This window comes from Cygnus atratus, chromosome 3 (assembly GCF_013377495.2).
Source record: "Cygnus atratus isolate AKBS03 ecotype Queensland, Australia chromosome 3, CAtr_DNAZoo_HiC_assembly, whole genome shotgun sequence".
Taxonomy (NCBI): domain Eukaryota; kingdom Metazoa; phylum Chordata; class Aves; order Anseriformes; family Anatidae; genus Cygnus; species Cygnus atratus.
In genome coordinates this window covers 19119166-19140126 of record NC_066364.1, presented here as the reverse complement: position 1 = coordinate 19140126, position 20961 = coordinate 19119166, and the positions used below count along the sequence as shown (strand labels likewise).

General features: G+C 40.2%; 2 protein-coding genes across 4 annotated transcripts in view; one reads left to right on the top strand and one right to left on the bottom strand.

The window, feature by feature from the left end:
- Nucleotides 1–17476, bottom strand: part of EIPR1 (EARP complex and GARP complex interacting protein 1) — a 128986-nt gene extending 111510 nt beyond the window's left edge. For all 3 annotated transcript variants that reach the window (XR_007707966.1, XM_050709577.1, XM_035542928.2), the window contains exons 1-3: nucleotides 17339–17476; nucleotides 5284–5367; nucleotides 1407–1539 (exon numbers count right to left, since the gene is read on the bottom strand). Coding sequence is in view for 2 of the 3 variants with exons in the window: in XM_050709577.1 (XP_050565534.1) it covers nucleotides 1407–1539; nucleotides 5284–5367; nucleotides 17339–17380 (259 nt within the window). In the remaining variant the exon portion in view is untranslated. The remainder of the gene's footprint in view (nucleotides 1–1406; nucleotides 1540–5283; nucleotides 5368–17338) is intronic.
- Nucleotides 17466–20961, top strand: part of TRAPPC12 (trafficking protein particle complex subunit 12) — a 54913-nt gene continuing 51417 nt past the window's right edge. Inside the window, exons 1-2 of the mRNA XM_035542926.2 lie at nucleotides 17466–17538; nucleotides 17987–19203. Coding sequence (XP_035398819.1) covers nucleotides 17992–19203 — 1212 coding nt within the window. The 5' untranslated portion in view covers nucleotides 17466–17538; nucleotides 17987–17991. The remainder of the gene's footprint in view (nucleotides 17539–17986; nucleotides 19204–20961) is intronic.

Below are 20961 nucleotides of genomic sequence, written 5' to 3'. Positions count from 1 at the left end.
ATGAATATGAATTAATATATCCAGTAATGGAGACCAGAAATGTTACAGAAATTTAAAGTGCCTGGCTAGCAGACATACTCACTCAATAAGTTCTCTCCCAAAGAGGCTTTTTCTTTTTTTAAGAAAGAATATTGCAGTAAGGAATGTTCCTTATAGCATTCTAGACTAACAAGCCTTAAATATACTCCTTTCTTAGGAAGGAATATTAAGTTATTTGTGGTTATTACACTGTCTAAAATAATTTGAGTTCAAAAACAGATACAAAATGAATAAATTAAGAGTTGTTAACATTTCTTGATGATCTTTGTGGGTCTCTTACAACTCAGGATATTCTATTAAATAGGACATTACATAAATTAAATACCAGAGTTGATAACCTCTCATCACCTTGCTGTTCAGCTACACGGGGGGGGAAAAAGTGCATAAATTCTACGAAGTCTTTCCCACTACACAGCAGTTTTTGTTTTGTTTTAAAGAAAACACACAACAATGCTTCCTCCCCCCACCCCACACACACACCACCACCAAATTCAAATTGTAGGACTTCTATTTCAGTACAGAAGACATAGGAGAACGAAGCAGTCTTGGAACCTTCTCTCTAACACAAGGTTGAGCAGTAGCAATGTGCAACTCTGCAGCTGACAGATGCATGAAGTCTGAAACTCACTACTTAATTCTCAAATTCTTAGACTTCCTTTATTCCATGAAAGAATACACTAATATATACTAGAAGAAACAATATTTATTCAGGTTGACAGCACAGATTTCTTGCTTGTCAGAGAGAAAAAGTACCCCTTCCTCAAGTGATGCAAGGGGATTTTTCATGCCTCATAACAGAAAATCTTCACACCTGCCTTACCTAGGAAAGGCACCAAGATCCTTAATCTCAACAGCTGTGCACTTAGTGTTAGGAGTGCTCCTTGTGTAACCTACTGTTTCCAATGAGATATTTAGATAATTTATAGTTCTCCGTGGGCACGTCTGCATTAAATATATGACAAACAACACTATATACAGACTTCACCTGCAATTTTAAAGGAGCTTGATGCTGGCAAGATGCTGTTTGGAAAGACGTTTACTTTCACTTTCAAAACCAAACATACAAAGCAATAAAAAGAATGAAGCCTAAAATAACAGGAGTATTTTATTTGACATGCTTTGCATTAATCAGGTAAGCAATACTTCGGTTTTGCTACATTCTATGACATGAATGCAAACAGACTTGTAACCAGGATGATCTAAGGATAGGAGACAGATGAGGTATAATTAATGGCACAGCACATCTTCGAAAAATGCCTGTGTTGGTAACTCCTATTTTTAAGTTTTTACACACGGCCAGATGTTCCATCCCTGTGCATTCAAAAATATCAAAATATTTAAGTTCAAAATTGTTAGAACGAACTTACTTTTATTGTAGCAAGTTGCAAGTACACCTTTATCTGCAGGACTGGCACTAATGTGCCAGATTTCACCCACTTGATGAAGAAGCACATTTTTGTTTATAATGTTATTTTCATCATCAAAATCTATGATGTGAATCTGCAAATACAATAAAAGAGAACATTAGGATTTCAAATGTTTTCCTGTGGGTCTTAATTATCCATGATGACTGCACAAAACAATGTAATGAGAATTTTATATCTGATATCTACTTTAATTAATTGTTATACTAACAATTTAGCATATTATCGATTTCATGCAGGATAGACTTTTCTAGAAAAACAAGCCATTTCCCTGTTTTGATGAAATACCATGTTTATTCTTCTCAATTTTGCAACTTAAAGCTTGAAGGTGATTTTTCCTATTACAGTTAATAGTAAATAAGCCACTAGTATTGCAATTCAACACTTCTAGCAATAAACAGAAATAACAACATCACAATCCTTAGTCTAAACGTCTGCACAAATCTTGCACTGAAGTCAAATTTAAATATCCTGTGAAGAAAGAATTGGAGAGGGGGAAAGGACTGTTTTGAAACAAATACTACAAACTCAGTAAGAAACTTTGAGAGTTCACTTTAAGCAATCCTACATCTGTACCAATATATAAAGCTGTACCAATTACTAAAGCATTTGGAAATATAAGAAAGTTTAGGCTATGTGCAAAAATAAAATACTGAACTGAAAGATTAAGAATATTTGGTTTTCTTTTTAAAATTACTAGCTCTGTCTTTTAACAGATATACCTTACTCTCATTTTTCCTCCCTACTGTTGGTGATTTTTTTTTTCTACAGCTGCCTCAGAAATAGAAAAAATTGAGAAAAGATTCCAGCCTGACACAACACACACAAGTAACCTCGAGGGACTAATTCTAGTAATCTCATTAAGCAATATTATACACTATTTTTTGAAATGGCTGAATTTACATGTTACCTCTTCCCTTCTCCTCCCAAACACTGTCAGCAGCAATTGCTTCCTCAAATATCATGCTGGACCTCACCACCTGTGTTCTTCCACTCCACCATTCCAAGCATAAAAGCACTCCTGTGTTGATAGCAAACTGCCTTTTCAGACTGGACTCCATTTGTTGCCCTAAATCTGCAAATCTATGCAGGAATCAGGACTCTAACTCCTGCAGCAACTGCATCTCCATCTTCCTGTCCAACTTCAAGTGACCTTCCTGCCTTCCAAAACTCTCCACAATCATGTTGCTCAGACTTACCTATAGTTCCCCTTTATTTTGGCTTTTTTTGATCTACTCCTTGTGTCCTAATTCGAGTGTTTCTTTATCTACAGAGGGTACTTGTTCATTTCATCATTAAATTCACTAGCTTCATCACCAGACATCACAGCCCTCTGTACTGCTCTTATCAGATGTATTTTGATGTTCTGAATAAACTTACAATTTGAATTTTATTTGTGAACAAACTCAGAACTCCGAGGTAAGGAACAGCAACATATTTACAACCTTAAGGCAAAACTTCCAACAGGATCAAGGCATGAGGAGCAATTCCTATTTTTTTTTTTAATACAGTAAAAACATAATTAGCTTTTACATCTCAAAGTGGATCCCTCAAATTGACTGAATCAGATATTTAGAGAATTTATTATTTAACAATATTTAATTATTTATTTAACAGAGAAATTATGTGAACTATGTGAAGATCTTACTTTAAAAAATTAAAATTTTAGTTTTCTGCACAAGGCACAATCAGATCTGCTTAATTGGTTTGTTCTCAGTTATCTAAAAAAAGGGGGGGGAAGGAAACCTTCCCCTGTAGTCTCCTTCAGCAGCTCCACTGAAGTCCCTACAGGTGAACTACAAATCAAAATTCCATTTACTTCACTTGCACGTATTCTGTGCCCACACTAACCAGCCTAAGAGGGTCACTTGGCACAGAAAGTAAGGGACTGCTCTTTACCCCATCTGAAGCCCTTTAAAAACACAGGTAACCAGTTTCTCCTCTGCTGTTATATTTCTGCCTCAGCTGACATCAACTGCTGGAGACCCTGCTGGAACACAGAACTGACCAATTAAAGGTCCAGGCTAAAACTTTCAGGAAGTATTGAATTTAATTCTTATACGAGGATATCATTTAAAACCTTTCAAGTTGAAAACTGCTATCTTTTGCAGCATATCAAACACCACAGCCCTCCAGTTCATCAGCTTTACACAAAGAACCACAAAGTTCCAGACACACCCTGGTGTCTTTATGCTATCGATCCTCTTAACCTTGTACATCTGAATACATTAAGTTTTATTTATCATATGGAATGGCAATTATGCTAAAGACAATAAATTATCATAGAATTCTCACAGCACCAAGTACGGTACCAGTGCGATGCCACAAAGACAAATACTAGCAGAAACATTCACCTATAGTAACTGTCTTACACAAGCTCCATTTCCGCATGTTGTCATCCTTCGGTTATTGAATCCCCGGCTTTCTAACTTTTCCCTGTGCAGTACAGAAGTGAGCCTCACCTGGGGTAAATCAGTGCAGCACATGGACGCTATAGACAAGGATGCCAAAAACAGTAAGTGTAAGCCTACAGGTAGAACAGGTAGCATCCTGATTAAGGAGGTTTGTTATCCTAGTTCTAATGGAAGACACCTTTTGAAAGTGAGCAGTTTTATTATCAGTATCTGCACAAAGGAGTTACCTGTCTGCTGTAATTATGATGGAAAAACACAAGCCCAAGTACTGAGGAAAAAAAGCAAAGATTTGAAAGAACAAAATCGTTAGATTCTCCTGTAAGTTTGGAGAAATTACAAGTGACAGAAATGACTACTGCAAGGAGACTAAAACTACTGCTTTCAGAACAAGATCACTCTCTCTTCAATTATACAATCCCCATAATTGATTTTCTTACATCAGGCTCTCATGGGCTGCAGAGGAGACATGGGAACTGTTTCAGCCTGACCACTGCCATGCTCTGTCCTTACATAATGCCAGGCCATTAAGGTAAAGCATGAAAGTATTTTGGATTCTAACAAAAAAGACTGAAGATAACCAGCAGAGTTCTGAGAAAGACAGATCAAAACACAATAAGGTGCAGTATGTTTTCTGCATACATTTCTGAAAACATCCGGTAAATGCATCAAACTAAGAACAGTAAATGAAGCTGCAAGTTCAGTTCTTACAAAAGCCACCCCTGTAGCCTCCCCACTACTCTCATCCACCTGACACCTACACCCAATACAGTTTTCCAGTTGTTCTGGCACTCAAGATCTCCTTTCAGTATGAACATATTTATTGAATTTTAGTTATAAAAAATAAGATTACTGTAAAATTAGAAGTACCATATTCTTAACTACAGAAGAAACAGCCCAACAGAAATTGAGCCAATTTCCCTCAAATTTTATGATCATAAATTCAGTAAGTTTAAAGTACACAGCTGATTACCAGTAACTAAAAATGAAAAATCCAGTTTATGAAGCTTCACATACACAGAACTATACGCGTGTCAGGAGTCCAATCAAGGATTAAACAATTTTATTTTACTTTGCATGTCTTCCATGGCTTAAAGACAGCTCCAGAGAATCTAAAGATTGAAATTCACAAAAACACAGCAGTTGCTTCATTAAGTTAGTCTGATTTAGTCATACACTATTACATTTAGTTAATATAATTTAATCTTCCAGAAATATACACATTAACTTACATTTCTTAACAGTATCTTTGTATCCTACTCACAGAAGTCTTGAACTTGACTATCACTTAAAAGTTCAAACTGATATGGGGAGAGGGGGATAGAAGGAAGAAATTTGAAAGATATGGGAACAATGCTAAAACAAAAAGAGAAGAAAAAATTACAACTGACATTTGACCAAAAAATTACCTGATTATCATATCTAAGAGATTGTGTTCCAACCAAAAATCTTATTGCATCCGTTTCTGCTGTCTGAGGTGTTAAAGCTCGAGCCTAGGGAAAGAGAAAGCCATTAGAAAAGTCCAATTAATACAATCCACTAACTTCAGCAAAAAATCTTCAATCTTATGTATCTATCATTTCAAACATCATATTCTTACAACTTGTAGTTTCCTGCCCTTTATGTCTATTTTAGTTAATACATTTTTCTTCAGTTTCTCACATTCGTGACGTGCATGGAAGATACAGGTCCTAAATGTACTATCTGGCCTTCATCATAAGTGAAAACATTCATCGTTAAAGCAATTCTTCCAAATTAATTCCCCTTCATGAATCAGGAATGAAGAAAAAACAAAATAGAACAACTCTTAAATACATTGGCTATGATATCAAAAAAAGCTTTTATTGCAGAAGGTTTCCACACCACTGCTCCCCCCAAACAATCCAGACTGAAGAACCCCACATAAAAATGAAGCCATCCTTTTCCTCAGCACTAAACACCAAACTTAGAAAAAAATTTACAAACTACTCCTTTTTTCTTTTTCAATTCTAGACCACTAAGAGTTGTCTGAATGACTGGAGAATTAACTTGTTATTTATCTACCAAAAATTGTCATAATCCTACGGTTAATGAGAATGCTAGATTCTTCGCCTTACAACAACCACAATCTTGGAAGGAGCAAATCAACAGTTAAGAACCTCCTATATATGGAAGACATTGAGAAATAAACTATAGTTTGAATTAATAATAAACCATAAGAAACCCATAAGAAACTAATAATACATAGTTATTAGTTTGTACTAGTCAGTAGTAGAGGCTCAGCTAATTTTGAGTTCATGGTAGATAAGCAGAATAAACTTTATGAATAAGTCATTTTCTAGCAACCATAAGGAAAGTAGCATATATCCACTACTTTCCCATATAAAAAATAACCTAATAATGAATTAGGTGGGTGGTTTTTTTTAAACCAAAACACAGAGAGAAAAAAACAAAACAAAAAAGCCAGACCTTTGCAATTCATACCCTACTTGGCACAAAATAGTTCAGATTTCTTCACACACTGGAGCCTACATGGTCAGCAAGTACTTCAGGACTCATAGCTGCAGACTGGCCCCGCGTGCTGCCCTCGTGTTTCACAGCTAGCCAGTGATTACATTCTGTATTCAGGCCCATTAGCTTCAAGATGGTCTTGTCTAAAACTTAGAGATTAATATCATAAAGATGCCTAGAAGCTTGGAAAGATGAATTTCACCTAGATCACAATACATATACTTAAAACAACGATGTAGTTCTAGCATAGCAACTTGAAGAGACTGATTTTTCTTAAACAAGGCAAAGCAATCCAGGCCCTTGTCTGGCAACATAAATAAGAATAAACTTATTTTTCAGAAAAAAACTCTGAATTACACAGGGTGGATACATCTTGCATCTGAAATATAAAAAGTAATTTAGACAATGTAATATTTTGCTCAATCTTGAGCATAAAAGGTTAAAAAAAGTAATGAGCTTAGTTAAGTGTAGGCTACTAACCTAACATCTATACAGGTGGGGAAAAAACACTAGAGAACATGGTTCAGTTTGTGCTCAAAACACACTCAAACGTAGATCAGAGACCAGTTTGAATCCGTACTGATATGTTTTTGCTCTCCTATTTATACAGCACTTACCTACAACAAGCCTAGACAGTGTTTCTAATCGACAAAAACAATAGTTCACCAAGAAGACTGCAGAAAAGGTTTTGTTTTGTCTTAAGAAGCATTTACATTTGCAGATCTCTAGCAAAGAGCTTCTATTTCAGACCTCCTTTCAATTACATTGAAATTAATACTAGTAGTAAGCCAATGGCAATGTGTCTCTTTCAAGCAAACAAGCTTCCTTAGTTTCTGCAAGTTGAGCAGAAGAGACCTCCAGGATCTTTAATAAAATAATGAAACAAGGGGGGTTTTCACCCTTTTCCAGGCCTTTCAAGTAGATCTAATGTGTTCGCTTTCAAGAATGAATTGTGTTAAACACAAAATGCCCAAACTAAAAACAGTAAATTACTGTTTATTGCCCATCATAAAAGACTACAACATCCATATTCAACATCCATATGGGGTTCAAACTCATCCGTTGTTCACAAGTAAGGACCATCTGACTCTTGAAATGAATAGAATTATGATGGGCTATCATGGAGAGATATATGTCTAATTTTGTCTATTTGTAGTTACGTTTTGAGAAAAAGAAGGCTGTTTCAGCAGGCAAAGCCACTGAATAACCCTTGTGATGAACCAAGTCTCTGCATTGGGAGCACTGTCAAAAGTCTAGAAGAAAAGCACCTCAGATTTGCCATTTTGCCCTACAACCTGTCAGAGCAGGTTGCAATTAACATCTTTCAAAAAGCATCCTGCCTCATGGTTGCAGCAATTAGAAACTAAACAAAGAGCATAGTATAACGAGTATCCATTAATCTAAACCAATAAAGCTCTATCTTATACAAAGCCAGTTATCTAAGGAACACTGAATTGCATATAGACCTGAAAGGATCTATATCCCAAGATATTTAAGTTTAATTTACCAGGAAAATTGACACGATGCATGGTATCACACACCAGCCAGCAAAGCCCCACCTAACTGGTGCTTCTAGACAATGCAACAACCTAAGTAATTAGATCACCTCATTTTTAAAGAGGGTCTAAGATTAGGATAAAGGTTATTAACAATGTGAGAGTAAGGCATCATGAGCTATGAAGAACCTTTTGGTTACAGGTCTAAACTTCTTACTCACCATGAAGCTCAGTCAGTAACCTCTATAAAAAAAATGTGCATGGTAAAGAGTGTTGTAAGACTGGGATGATACTGCAGCAGCCCAATTGTGATCACTATTCCCAACCAAATACTTTAACAGCCTAAAAGGAAGTTTAAAAATACACAGTCAAAAATCCCACCCAACTAACACAAAGCAGATACCACCTTTGCAAAGCAAACACCAGGGATTTCTCAATGCCATCTGCCAAGAAAACCAAATGAATCACAAACCTTCCGAAGTCTATGCATTTATTCTGCATAGTATTTTGCAGCTTCTCCAGTCTTGACTTATTCCACAAAATTAAGGGTTACACACACAACAAAACAGAAAACCCACAGAATCTAACAATGATTAATTCCTCCTTGTGTTTTCAGAAAACAAAAGTCTCTGTGGATGACAACAAATGCTGCTCAACATGTGCTGAGATCCAGGACACAGCATCACTGCACTCCAAAGGCATTTCTGACCAGCACACTTTGCATCACAGGGCTATACAGCTGCCTATTCTGCCTGCATGGAGTCTTTCAAGGTGACAAAATCGGTCTGGAGAGAAACTGAGGTTGAGGAAGAAAGGGGGAAAAAGAGTTTAAGACTCCAGTGTAAGGAATATCGCATGTACTGGAATACTGAAGTACATTATTTCGTGCTTAAAACAGGAACACCTGTTTCCATGTCAAACTCAAAATAAACTTAATAAAAAATAAACTGTACTGCTACAGTACAGCTAAAGCTATTTTTAAGCTTTCTAAAGCAAGGTGTGAACTCATAGTTAAACAGACATCAACCTGAATAGTCTACAGCAATGGTCACACTAAAATTCAATACGGGTCAGAGAGACAGAATCAAGCCAAACATAATGAACTGGTGTTTCTTCGTTTACTACATCCTAAAGTACTTTATAGAGCCATAAGTTACATACCTAGAGAGGGAAAAGCTTATGAATACAAAAATAAAAATTATAAGATGCATTCATAATGCATCATCTGTTCCCAAGATAGTAAAGCTGCCATGCTTTTAGTAGCAGAAGTGCAAGTTCTGAATGAACTTTGAATAAAAATTATACCACTATCATAGCAGAAAAGAAATAAAACTAATACCATAGCAAAAAAAACACCTTGGATGAACAGAAATAAAAAGAAGAGGGATGGTGGTAATAGGGTGATGGAGGCATGAAGGCTCATTGGGGTGGTAATGAGTTACTTAAGCGTGGGTTTTTCTAGAAAAGAGAACAAAAATTTAAATTATTTATTAGTTTCACACATGATCTGAAATCCAATGTTAGCATTTCCCACTGGAGATGGAACATCTCATATTGAGATTTCACATCACCTCCCCATAAGCAAATATATAAATAACAAATGATATAGAAGACATTTTCCCTGCTACTATGCCTGTAACTGAAAATGCAGCCACAGTACACACAACCAGAAAGGAAACAGTGTCTACTCCATTACCAGAAAGTAAATCCTTCCTTTACTATATGGATTGAAGGATTAATTGCAGACATGGGAACAAGACTAAGCACTGCTTATGGGTGTCCACACTCAGACTGCATTACTTGTGAAGTTACGCATTCTGGGCTTAAATTTTGTTCACTGACCTGAAATCTAAGGGGTTTGGTTTGTTTGTTTGCCTTAAATTTGGATCTTTGCAGTCAGACTATAACTGCTTCAGCAGCAGTTACTGCCCTTTCCCACTTAATAGCAGAGTTAGAACAATAACTGAAGTTGAACACAAAGTCCTCCTTTGTTTCACTTTATTTGTTTAGCTTAAACTAATCCACTGTTCATTTAAAGTGTTTAAAGGGAGGGTATAGAGAAGAGCACATCTGTGTTCTTCAAGGTACACAGCAACACACAGAGGCAGCAAAGACGGGTTTGCAACATGGGAAGATTCAGACTAGACATTACCAAAAAAATTCTCAGTGATGGTTGTCACACACCAGAGCTATGTTGTGGAATCTCAACCAAGAAAATAACCAAAGCTCAGTTGGACAAGGCCCTTGAACAGCCTCATCTATTGAACATGCTTTGAGAAGGGGGTTGAAAAAGGTGACCTCCGCAGGTCCCTTCACACCTAGGTCATTTTGCTGTCCTATGAAAGACTCTTGCAGAAGTAATCAGAGGTGGTCACACAATTCACACAATCTTCATCAGTAAAACCACACAGATTGTCATTATAGCTCCCTATTGATGTGAGGTATTATACCAGATTTCCATCCCTATCTCCAATATGGTTAGTTATGCACCCACTAGAAGATCACATCTTACTTCTAACAGCGCACTTGTTTGGTTTTTATCAAAAACACAGTACTGATGTGTCCCTGATGTTGCTTACTTCAGAGACGCATCTCCACTTTTGAAAGCTTAACATTGCTTCTTACTCAGTTCAGTCTGTGCCAGAAAACTGAATAATTGCCTAATCTGCAGCAGAAGAGAAACTCAGAACCCAGAACTGCTAGAGCTTCAGATATCTAGTAAGCCAACAACTACCATTGGCAATTCACAGACTCATGCGAAACTGCACTGCCCTGTGTCAAAGACAAAGGTGAAGACACATCTCTGTCAAGAAAGCATACTCATTGGGGAAAAGGAAAAAAAGTATAAAACTGGTTCAAAAATATTTTTTAAAAATGAATATTGATAGCAATGAAGTGTTAAAGAGTTTGTAAAAGTTCACATAGATTCATAAAGGTTGGAAAAGACCTCCAAGATCATCTGGTCCAACCATCACCCTACCACCAATGTCACCCACTAAACCATGTCCCTAAGCACCACGTCCAACCTTTCCTGAAACACCCCTAGGGGCGGTGACTCCACCACCTCCTTGACCAACCCATTCCAATGCCTGACTGCTCTTTCTGAGAAGAAATGTCTCCACATTTCCAACCTGAACCTCCCCTGGCACAACTTGAGACCATTCCCTCTAGTCCTGTCACTAGTTATCTGCAAGAAGAGGCCAACCCCCAGCTCCCCACACCTTCCTTTCAGGTAGTTGCAGAGAGCAAGAAGGTCTCCCCCAAGCCTCCTCTTCCCCAGACTAAACAACCCCAGTTCCCTCAGCCACTCCTCATACAACTTTTGTCCCAGGCCCTTCACCAGCTCCGTGGCCCTCCTCTGGACACGCTCCAGGGCTTCAATGTCCTTCTTGTAGTGAGGGGCCCAAAGCTGAACACAGCACTCGAGCTGCGGCCTCACCAGAGCTGAGTATAGGGGGATGATCACCTCCCTGGTCCTGCTGGCTGCGCTATTCCTGATACAAGCCAGGATGTCATTGGCCTTCTTAGCCACCTGGGCACACTGCTGGCTCACGTTCAAGTGAGCACTGATCAACACCCCCAGATCCTTTTCCTCTGCACAGCCTTCCAGCCACTCCAAAACTCTACCCACATGAAACATTTCCAGCCACATGAAACCCTACGTGAAGGCTCTACCTACTTATTCCAATATATAATTAGAAGACCAAATTTATACAAGCACGACAGAAGCCTTGCTACATCAATCTGAAGTAACGCCTGATTATTATTGTCTATTTGTGGCCAAATGAAGATGAAAGAGATAGTGTATCACCTAACATGAACCAGCTACCAGATTGTAAGAACACTTGTGAAAGTGATTCAAGGAAGAAAGGACCGGAAGTTTGGAAATGATCATGCACCTTCTTGAATCAGATTTTGCTGAGCACACTGCAGGCAAAGCACAAAGATCCTGTGAAAGTGCAGGAAATGGCCAAACTGTCTGATGAAGATACAGCAAAGTGTGCTTGAAAAGGAATGAAGCAATGTGTTGAAGAAGAAAAAAATCCTACTGTTGCCTTGAGGAAAATTGAACTTTCAGGGAAAGCCATTTGGACTAAAGCTAGTAAGACCCAATCCCAACAGGAACATTGAAGATGAAATCAAGGAAGGGAATAAGGTGAATGAAGAGGTTGCTATAAGCTGTGGGGAAAATAATTTTTCCCCTCCAGTGATGGGGAAACAGGTGCAGCTACACACCAGAGAAAAGTTGACCCAAGAGCAAATTGCAACAATCTAAGGAAACGAACAAAGGCAGGCTTGGGCAAAGACTTCAAACTTCTATGCCAAGAAGACAGAGGTACTCATCACGACAAACCCAATCTGTCAAAAGTTACTCCTGTCAGGCACACGTGCTTAACAGATCCTATTGCATATAATAGGATTGAATATAAAACAATACGATTGTAATTGCGGTGAAAAGAAGAGCAGGCTCACAGTGAATGAAGCTTTGACACCATGTAAGAGTTGCTCCCTTGTCTTAGAAAGAGGTCTTGAAACGCATCACACAATGGACAAAGAAGACAACTGCAAATGCTCAGCAGAAATACACATTTATTTATGTAATGCAAAGAGCATGTAAAAACCTAAAATACAAGTGTGACTAATAGGGTATAAAGTGGTTGAAGCAGCACTCACCATGCCAGAACACAGGGAAGACCAACTGGAGAGGGGGTTTCACACAAGCTGTGTGTGATGTTGGGCAAAGACCCCCTTCTGTCAAACCCTAACAACCCAGCCTCCTGGTGGAAGGACACAATAATGAAAACCTCAGAGAAAGCAATGGGACAGACTGCAGAGAGAGGGATCCTTGGCAACAGCAAGAGATTATCCAGAGGAAGACAGTGACAAGCCTCTAAAAGATAAAGTTTGGTTTAAAGTGAGTATATTAGGGTGTTACCACTTCGGGTGTTAATATACAAAAAGAAATAAAGTCAGTTGAGTAATCTCAATACTTCTACAAATTTTGTCTAGCTGATGCACTGCATTGGTTTGGTATCAGCAAACAAAACACTGCCCCTAACACGTGAATATTTGCATTAAATGCAATACAATCAGAAGAATATGCGTAGCCCACGTATCATCTGAAAATCATATTAACAATCTGTACTAACTAGCAGTGGAATTGCAATGCAAGATGTAAAGGACACACTATTTGGTTTGCAGCCCCCAAACCTGAATTTAAAGTCATTTGACCATCTGCTTATGCTCAAACCCAGAAATAGCCTGCAGCTACTCTCATGGGAGGGGGAAGACAAGGGCTGGTTTTGCTGATCCCCAATTCTGGAAGGAATAAGCTGTCGTCCTTCCACCCCAGGGATGCCCCAGACTTATAGCATGCACAATACTTTCATCTTCTGGCATATTTTCAATTTTCAAGCAGGTACACCTTGCTCTTTACTAAAATAGGACACCCTTGCTTCTCCCATCACAGCAGGAGACCCTCCTCCACCGACTGTCAGAAGGTGCAGTGAACCTACCGTAGAAGAGGCTGGCAGCACACACAGCCCTGGCGCTCTGCCAGCTGCTCTCTCAAACCTTGTAAAACCCAATTCCCAGCACCAAGCTATTCCAAAGACTGACAGGCTCTGTAAACCTTCACAGCTACAACAGCAACCCTCACAAAAAGGTGCATGGCACAATCATCCACAGAAACCCCCCTTTCACGCTGTCACTGCTCACTTGTAATGAGCAATCATCCTTCATAGCTCCTACAAGTCCACATAACCATAGCTTCTTATTGCCATTAGGCTCTACCATAGCCAATGTTACGGAGCTCCCGCTAATTGCTTGAGGCTCTTAAAAGAAGTAGTTTCCATCTCATCCACTTCATACATTATGAAGGTCTTGGAGAATTACTTGAGGGAGTTTTGCATTTATCTACTTTTTTGTATGTGTTTCTCCAGTAAGCCTTTAAACCCCTTAAATATGTTTGACTGGAGCTCCACAAATATCCATCCTGGAGGATATGAAGGGGGAGGCAGATAGAAAACTAACTAGAACTATTCTTATGAGTACCAATTCTGTACATTTTAATCCAGGCTGAGAGCAAAGTAATATCGAGAAAGAAAGAAGCCTGAGAAAAACACCAGGAACTTCACTAAGACATTATCATGCAGTTTCTTGAACCAACTGAATTTTCTAAATAAATCCTCCAAAGACATCTCTAAAGCAATAATCAAAATGATCATCTTCACTGAGAGAAACAAGGCAGTTTTCTCTCATCCCACAAGCCATCAGAAAGGCTGTCCCAAGGAAGAAGGAAACTCCACTGCCAACAAACCATAGACTCTGTACCTGCTCCGCTCCTGTACAGGGAGCATAGCTGAGCCTAAGAGGATGCAGAGGTTTCCCTTGGTACTGCACATGTGGCCTGCATCTTCCGGCAGTCCAGCTGCTCCCCCTCTCCTTCAAATAAGTCTACATCTGCCTTCTACCAGAAGGAAGATAAATCACTAGTGCTATTCTCAGTGCATATTAATTTTATACATATACCAACATTGTACACAACCTGTAACCAACCCATTCCGGTCAGTATTTTGCACCGCTTTAAATTGGTTTTCCTGAAAAGTCACATTTTCCTTTACAGAAATTAAGTCTTGCCTTACCCTTACAGGCAGGCATAAAACTCTAGATCAACAGGACTCTGATCATATTTGTAAAATCTGATAACAAGCAGCTAAAAATTTCAATACGGGTCAAGTATTGCTTACTACTACAGGACCACAAAGCAGTACACAAACAGTGACAAAGCATTAATGTGCTCATTAAGGATGACTTCAGCCAGTCTGAATCTCAGGGTGCAGCTGTAGCTGCTCTTGTGTTGCACAGCCCTGCAGCCAGCCAGCAGGCTTTCGACTGCCCTGCTCTCAGGTGTGTTATACTTCTCTCTTGGCTTTGCAAGATTTTGGTGGTTTTGGTGTTGGAGTTGGCTTTTTGTTTTGTTTGTTATTGGGGGGGTTGTTTTTGTTTTGGACATGCAACATTGAGGATTACCTGACATACTAAAATTCATCTCAGTATCTTCAAAATCCATTAAATATGCCATAATTACCATTCTCTGGCACAAGGTACTATCTCCCCCCTCCTTGCTACTAGCTAGCTGCTGCATGCTTTTGAAAAAAGTGAGATATAGGTCGTGCCCCCAGGACTCACAGCCGGCATTGCAACCAAGCCAAATACTCATGTCCCAGAAAGCACCCTCTGCACATCTCATGTCCAGGGGTATAAGCATCATCCAGCCAACCTTAAACTAAGGCCAGTGAGGCACTTCCAGCATTCAGTACTGCTTATACACCTAATCAAAATATGACTGTTTAAATACCCAAAAAAATAGGATACAGAAAAATTATGGATCACCTGAAAATTAAGCCTATATAACACATGGTAAACACACTGTGTCCTCTGGGTTAGGTATCAATCATAAGCCAACTCTACACAGGACAAATAGGAAACAGATCATTTCACTGACAAAAATATAGCAGAACCACAGAATAGCTGAGGTCGGCAGGAACAGGTGGCATCTGGTCCAACCCCTGCTCAAGCAGGGCCACCCAGAGCAGGGTGCCAAGGACCACATCCAGGCGGCTTTTGGAGATCTCCAAGGAGGAGACTCCACAACCTCTGGGCAACCTGTGCCAGTGCTCTGTCACCCACACAGTAACCATATGCTTCTTGATGGGATCCTGTTTACCATGTTCTCATAATGCAGGATATTGCTGAAGTTTGCTAAAGAACCTTTCAGAAGCACATACATCTTTTATTAGGCCTAGTAATGTAAGTTAGAAGAAATAGAGTGGTTTTAAGGTTTAAGCCTCTTCATTAGGGCCTTCTTCAGAAAGTATAGAGATATAGTTTGCTTTAAAGTCACACTGGCAGTTAGTGAAGATCAAAACCAAAACTTTTATCTCTACGCTCCTTTTCTGTCTTACCCATAAACTATCTTTCCTTTCCCCACCCTCAGTCTCTCTAAATGCTCTGAATTAACCTTAACTCTTTGATTACCACCACCTTCTCAGTCCTTCTGCTCCGTCATCCCACCAGAGAGCTGTTAAATGTTTCACAGAAGAAGGGAAGATGTCTGATCTGGGAGGTTGGAGAGTACAGGTTCCCCAAGGAACCAGACAACACACAGGCTACCTTTCCAAAACTTCTGGGAAACTTGTCATTATAAGACCTACTGAAAAGAAGCTATGAGTTTTATTAAACAGAGGATATATCTTAGTCTGCAAATTTAAGTGTAAGTTTTATTACTTTTTAAATATGAGTTACAGCCAAGCATAAAATTATAGCGTTTTATCAGACTTCAGTAGATTTAACATTTAGTACAGGTAAATGTTACACACTAGTTCCTATGTAAGATTAATAGCAAGATTGTTTGGTTAGGAGATCTGTTGGTATAGTGAGGATTACAGAGTACACAACTCTGAAGATAAGACACCAAAACTTCTTACAGAGAGCCCTCATATGTTGCCTGAACACTTTCCGAGAGCACTTTGGAAAAGAAAAACGATGTGTGTACACATACATTTCTCTTACAACATCTACTACAGAAGGAGAACGTTGCTCTGGGAGCTGTAGAAGAAACACAGCACCTCCTACCACTAATGTAATGGTGATAAGCCAGCTGTTGCCAAAGAGAACATGTAATAGCTGAGTAAAAACCTTGTTGTGGGAAGGAAACACAGGTTAGGATCTCTCCCACCTATCCAGCCACTTAATGGGATATTTTCCTAGCACTTGTAGAAACTGCACTAAGACCTGTGCTCCTCCATGAAGATGACCAAGAAGCTTATATACTACAGTAAGGCAGTCCAATAACATTCTCATAGTCAAAACAACTAGCAAAAAGTCCAAATTTGTCCTGAGGGACAAGTATACCAAATGGAAACTACAGCAAGGGACACCTACAGACATCAGGTACCTTCACAGCTGGATACAACCAAGTAAAACCCACAGCTCGTTGGAAACAGTTTCATACCATCCCCTCAAAAGAGCATTAAAATAATAATAATAATTTGAAAGAAAACAGACTTCTTTCTGAAGAGCAGTAAGCCACAGACCACCACAGGAAGCCACCTGAGGCTGCTGGCACTTTCCTACCACCCCAGGACCACAAAAGGAGACTTCTCAAGGGCAGGGGGCAAGGAACTGATGGCAGAGCAGAAGCCCTACCAGCCAGGCCAGGTACAACCATGAAGGAGACAAGCCCTGCTTTTGCCTCCTAGCCCCACACCGACGCTTTTTGCCCCCAAACCACCAAATTTCAGAGCAGGGACCCGCTCCTACCCTACGTTCACCCCGCTTACACCCCGAGGGCGAGCAGCAGGCACCCCAAAACCACCCCACCAGCAGGTCCTTCCCCCAGGAGAAGGAAACCAGGGATATTACGGACACCGGACCGAGCTGCCCGAACACCGACAGCCCCCTCCCCCGCGCCCACCTGGAACTCCAGCCCGTAGATGACCGGCGCGTCGTCCTCCATCGCCCCCCACACACCGCGCCCCGCACCCCGCCGCCCTTTATGGCCCTCGCCGCTGCCCGTCGCCGGCCGCTTCCTGCAGCCGCCCCAGCGCAGGCGCCCGGCGCAGGCGCAGGGAGGGAGCGGCGGCACCAGGAGGGGGGCGGCGGTGCCGCGCTGAGGTGACCGGGAGGGTATCCTGGGAAGTCGTGAGGGATCCTGGGGGGTCCTGAGGGGGGACCTGGAGGTTCTGAGGGGGGACCTGGAGGTCCTGAGGGGGATCTAGGAGGGGGTCCCCGGGGCCCTGCCTCGCACAGGTTGTGCTGCTCTCGGTGGGGCTTCAGGTGAGGGGTGGGTTGGGCTTGGGGGGCCCAGCGGCTGTGCCCCCTTCTCAGGGCACCAAAAGATGAAGAGAGAGGGTTTTTTAATGATTAAAGCCATTTTAGTGTTTTGTTTCCTGTGTAGCTATCAAAAAGAAATCTATCAAATAACTGGCTGTGCTTTAAAGCAAAAATTTCAGTGTTTCATACTGCTCTTCAGCAAGAATTTCAATATTAGATACTTATTAGTTACCTTGAGCAGTGCCCAAGTGCTAAAGCTAACCCTTGTATGTGTTTTTTCCTCCTTCAGCTGCCATGGAGAATACAGAAAGCAACGCAAAGGGTGCCAGGAGCGCCTCGGATGAAGAGGACAGCGTAAATAGTGTTCAAGAGAAAAGTCAGGAAGAAATCCTCTTCCACGAGGAAACCATTGATCTTGGTGGAGATGAGTTTGAATCCGAGGGGAATGAAACGGTGTCAGAAGATTCAAATAACTTTGTAGATAAGCTTAATGAGCAAATGATGGAGAGTGTCATTATTTCAGATTCTCCAAACAACAGTGAGGATGACACGGGTGAGCTTGGTTGCCTGCAGGAGATTGTAGAACAAATGGAAGCTAAAGGTAATCAAAAACCACCGGCGGAAGTGGGTAAAGAAGAGTTTTTGAGTACTGAGAGTGAAACTGAACACGAAGAAACACCCAAAGACATTTCTGAGATTGGAACAGACGATCAGGCATCGCTAAAGGAAGAATCAATTCAGGAAGCAGTGAAAGACGAACCAAAGTTGGGAAACAGCATTCCTGTTGAAGCAAAACCAAATAATATTGACAGAAGCAAACCCGATGACCAGATACCATTGCCCGGTACTTGCAAGCCATCTCCTGAGGCTGAGCCTATCCCTGTGTGTACTATTTTCAGCCAAGGAAACAATGTCAATACTCAGCCACAGTTGTTCCTACCTGATGGGTTTGAGCCTCAGATGGTAAAATCTCCCAGTTTTAGTAATATAACTGAGACTCCAGTGAAGTCTAATCCACAGGTGGTTCAGCCAAGTCCGAGTCTAAGCAAGTTCTTTGGTGATCCCGTTAACACTAACACTTTAGCTTCAGATTTTTTTGATTCGTTTACTACATCCAATTTTATTTCTGTTAGTAATCCCAACGCAGGCTCCTCGGTTCCGGAACAAATGTCCTCTCTTTCAAACGGTGGAGATGGTTCTTGTGCTTCGTCTAAGCCTGCTTTCTCTGTGGGAAATGGGAAACCTGAAGCAGGTGGTCCTCCAGCAGCACTAGAAATCACTCAGTCCCCCAAGCCATTCTCACAAATCCAAGCTGTTTTTGCTGGGAGTGATGACCCATTTGCCACAGCTTTAAATATGAGTGAACTTGACAGAAGAAATGACGCTTGGCTTCCCAGTGAGGAAACCAGAAATGTTCTAATTTCAGTTGCCACCCAGCAATACAGCACTGTGTTCATAGACAAAGAGAATCTCACCATGCCTGGACTGAAATTTGATAATATTCAGGTAAGAGTTTATGATTGCGTTGTAGTCTTTCATTGTATTTTAGAAATATTGAATAAGAGCTGTCCAATAATGTGTATATCTTAATGCTTTCATATTGCCAGCTGTCATCGTGTGTGTGTTACTCCAATCCTTGTTAGAAAATTTAATGTCACTGCCTGCTTGTACATGAAAGGGCTAAAACGACATCTGATTTATTCATAGAGATTTGTTGGGTATGTTGAAACCCAGTGTTGACAGTATACATAAAATCCAAAGCCTGTTGTATTTTTTTAAGTACTTTCAGTTAGTTTTTAGCCCTTCTAGTTAGTAAGATAATGCTCACATTTGAAGATAAACAAAATCAGACAGCTGTGCTATAGGGTCTGAAAGCTGACAGTGGTCTTTGCTTGTGGAGTTTACTGTTGCAGGCAAGGAGGAGATAACTTTTTTTTTCCCTCAGTGATGTCCACAATGCTCTTAATAAAGTTGACATTGGCTGAAATTGTATCATTTCTGTATTTGCTAAGCAGTGGAAAGGTATATGCTCTAGGAAAGACTGAATGCTGGAGCAAGCTGCTGGACCAAAATTATGGGGAAAACACCAGATTAGATCCTGAAGGGAAGAACATAGTAGTGGCCCTTTTCCTTCTCATCTATCAGTCCCCAAGTGGTGAGAAGGCTCAGAGCTTTGCTTTTTTTTTTTTTTTTTCCCTCCTTCTCCACTCCATCCCACCTTCCCCAAAAAATCCCTTAGAACTTGGTGAGTCCTTCAGGACTGTGGAGCATTTCTCTCCTGACAGCTAATGGAATGGAATAAATGAATGATTTCTTCCAGTGGCCCCAAAGATGAGGTCTTTCTTACTGTGGGCCTCCATTTTTACCTTTGTTCTCACTCACCTTCCTCAGTCCAGGGAAGGATTGAAGGCTCTTTTGTACTGCTAATTCCCTGAATCTGGGACCACATATACATGCAGATGTACCATTTAGTGCATAACTGAAAAGAAAACATTACAGCTATGTCCACATGATACATTTCTACAGTGAGACCTGATGCAAAATCAGCAAAGGAATTAAAGGGATTTCCTGGTGCTTTCTTCATTGTTTGTTTTTTATAAGCAAACATTGGCATGGTGTCAAGTTTTGAAGTGCTGTATATTTGCATGAATTTCCTTACTTCTGGTTAATGTTTTTTCAGTGGTCTGAGTGTTCTCTGTCACTAGACAGACATCACTTAGTTACTATCCTTGTTCTGTATGATGCTGGAGCTTTGAACTGTATATGTAACTGAAACTATAATTGTAGAGTACTTGAAATGCCAACTAAAACGTTGCAGGAGGCATGTTTTTAATGTTAAATCACCTTCCAACAATGTTCATTAAAGCTTTGGTATGAATAATTTCCTAACGCTAAATGTTAATGTAAGATGTTCAACCAGGCTGCATGAAGTTAACAAAGAAATTAGTTGGAAAGTGCATTTGCAGTGAGCTGAAAAGGACTGAAATTTTGTATGACCCGTATTGAAAAGCTCACTGCTTCTTTTTTCCTGCTCGCTCAGAAAGTGTTTGTTCTTGTTAAAGGTGTGTTGTTTTACAGCGGACAAATCACAAAAAAATATTCAGTGTGCTTGATTTCAACTGCTTGTTCCTTCTCAGCGATCATTTTAAGAAACATTATTTTTAAAACTTTCTTGGATTGCGTATGTTACAGATTGTCTGTACCTATGCTTTCTAAGTGTGGGAACGAGCTGGAAGTGCTGCTCTGTCCATTATGCCTTTCTTA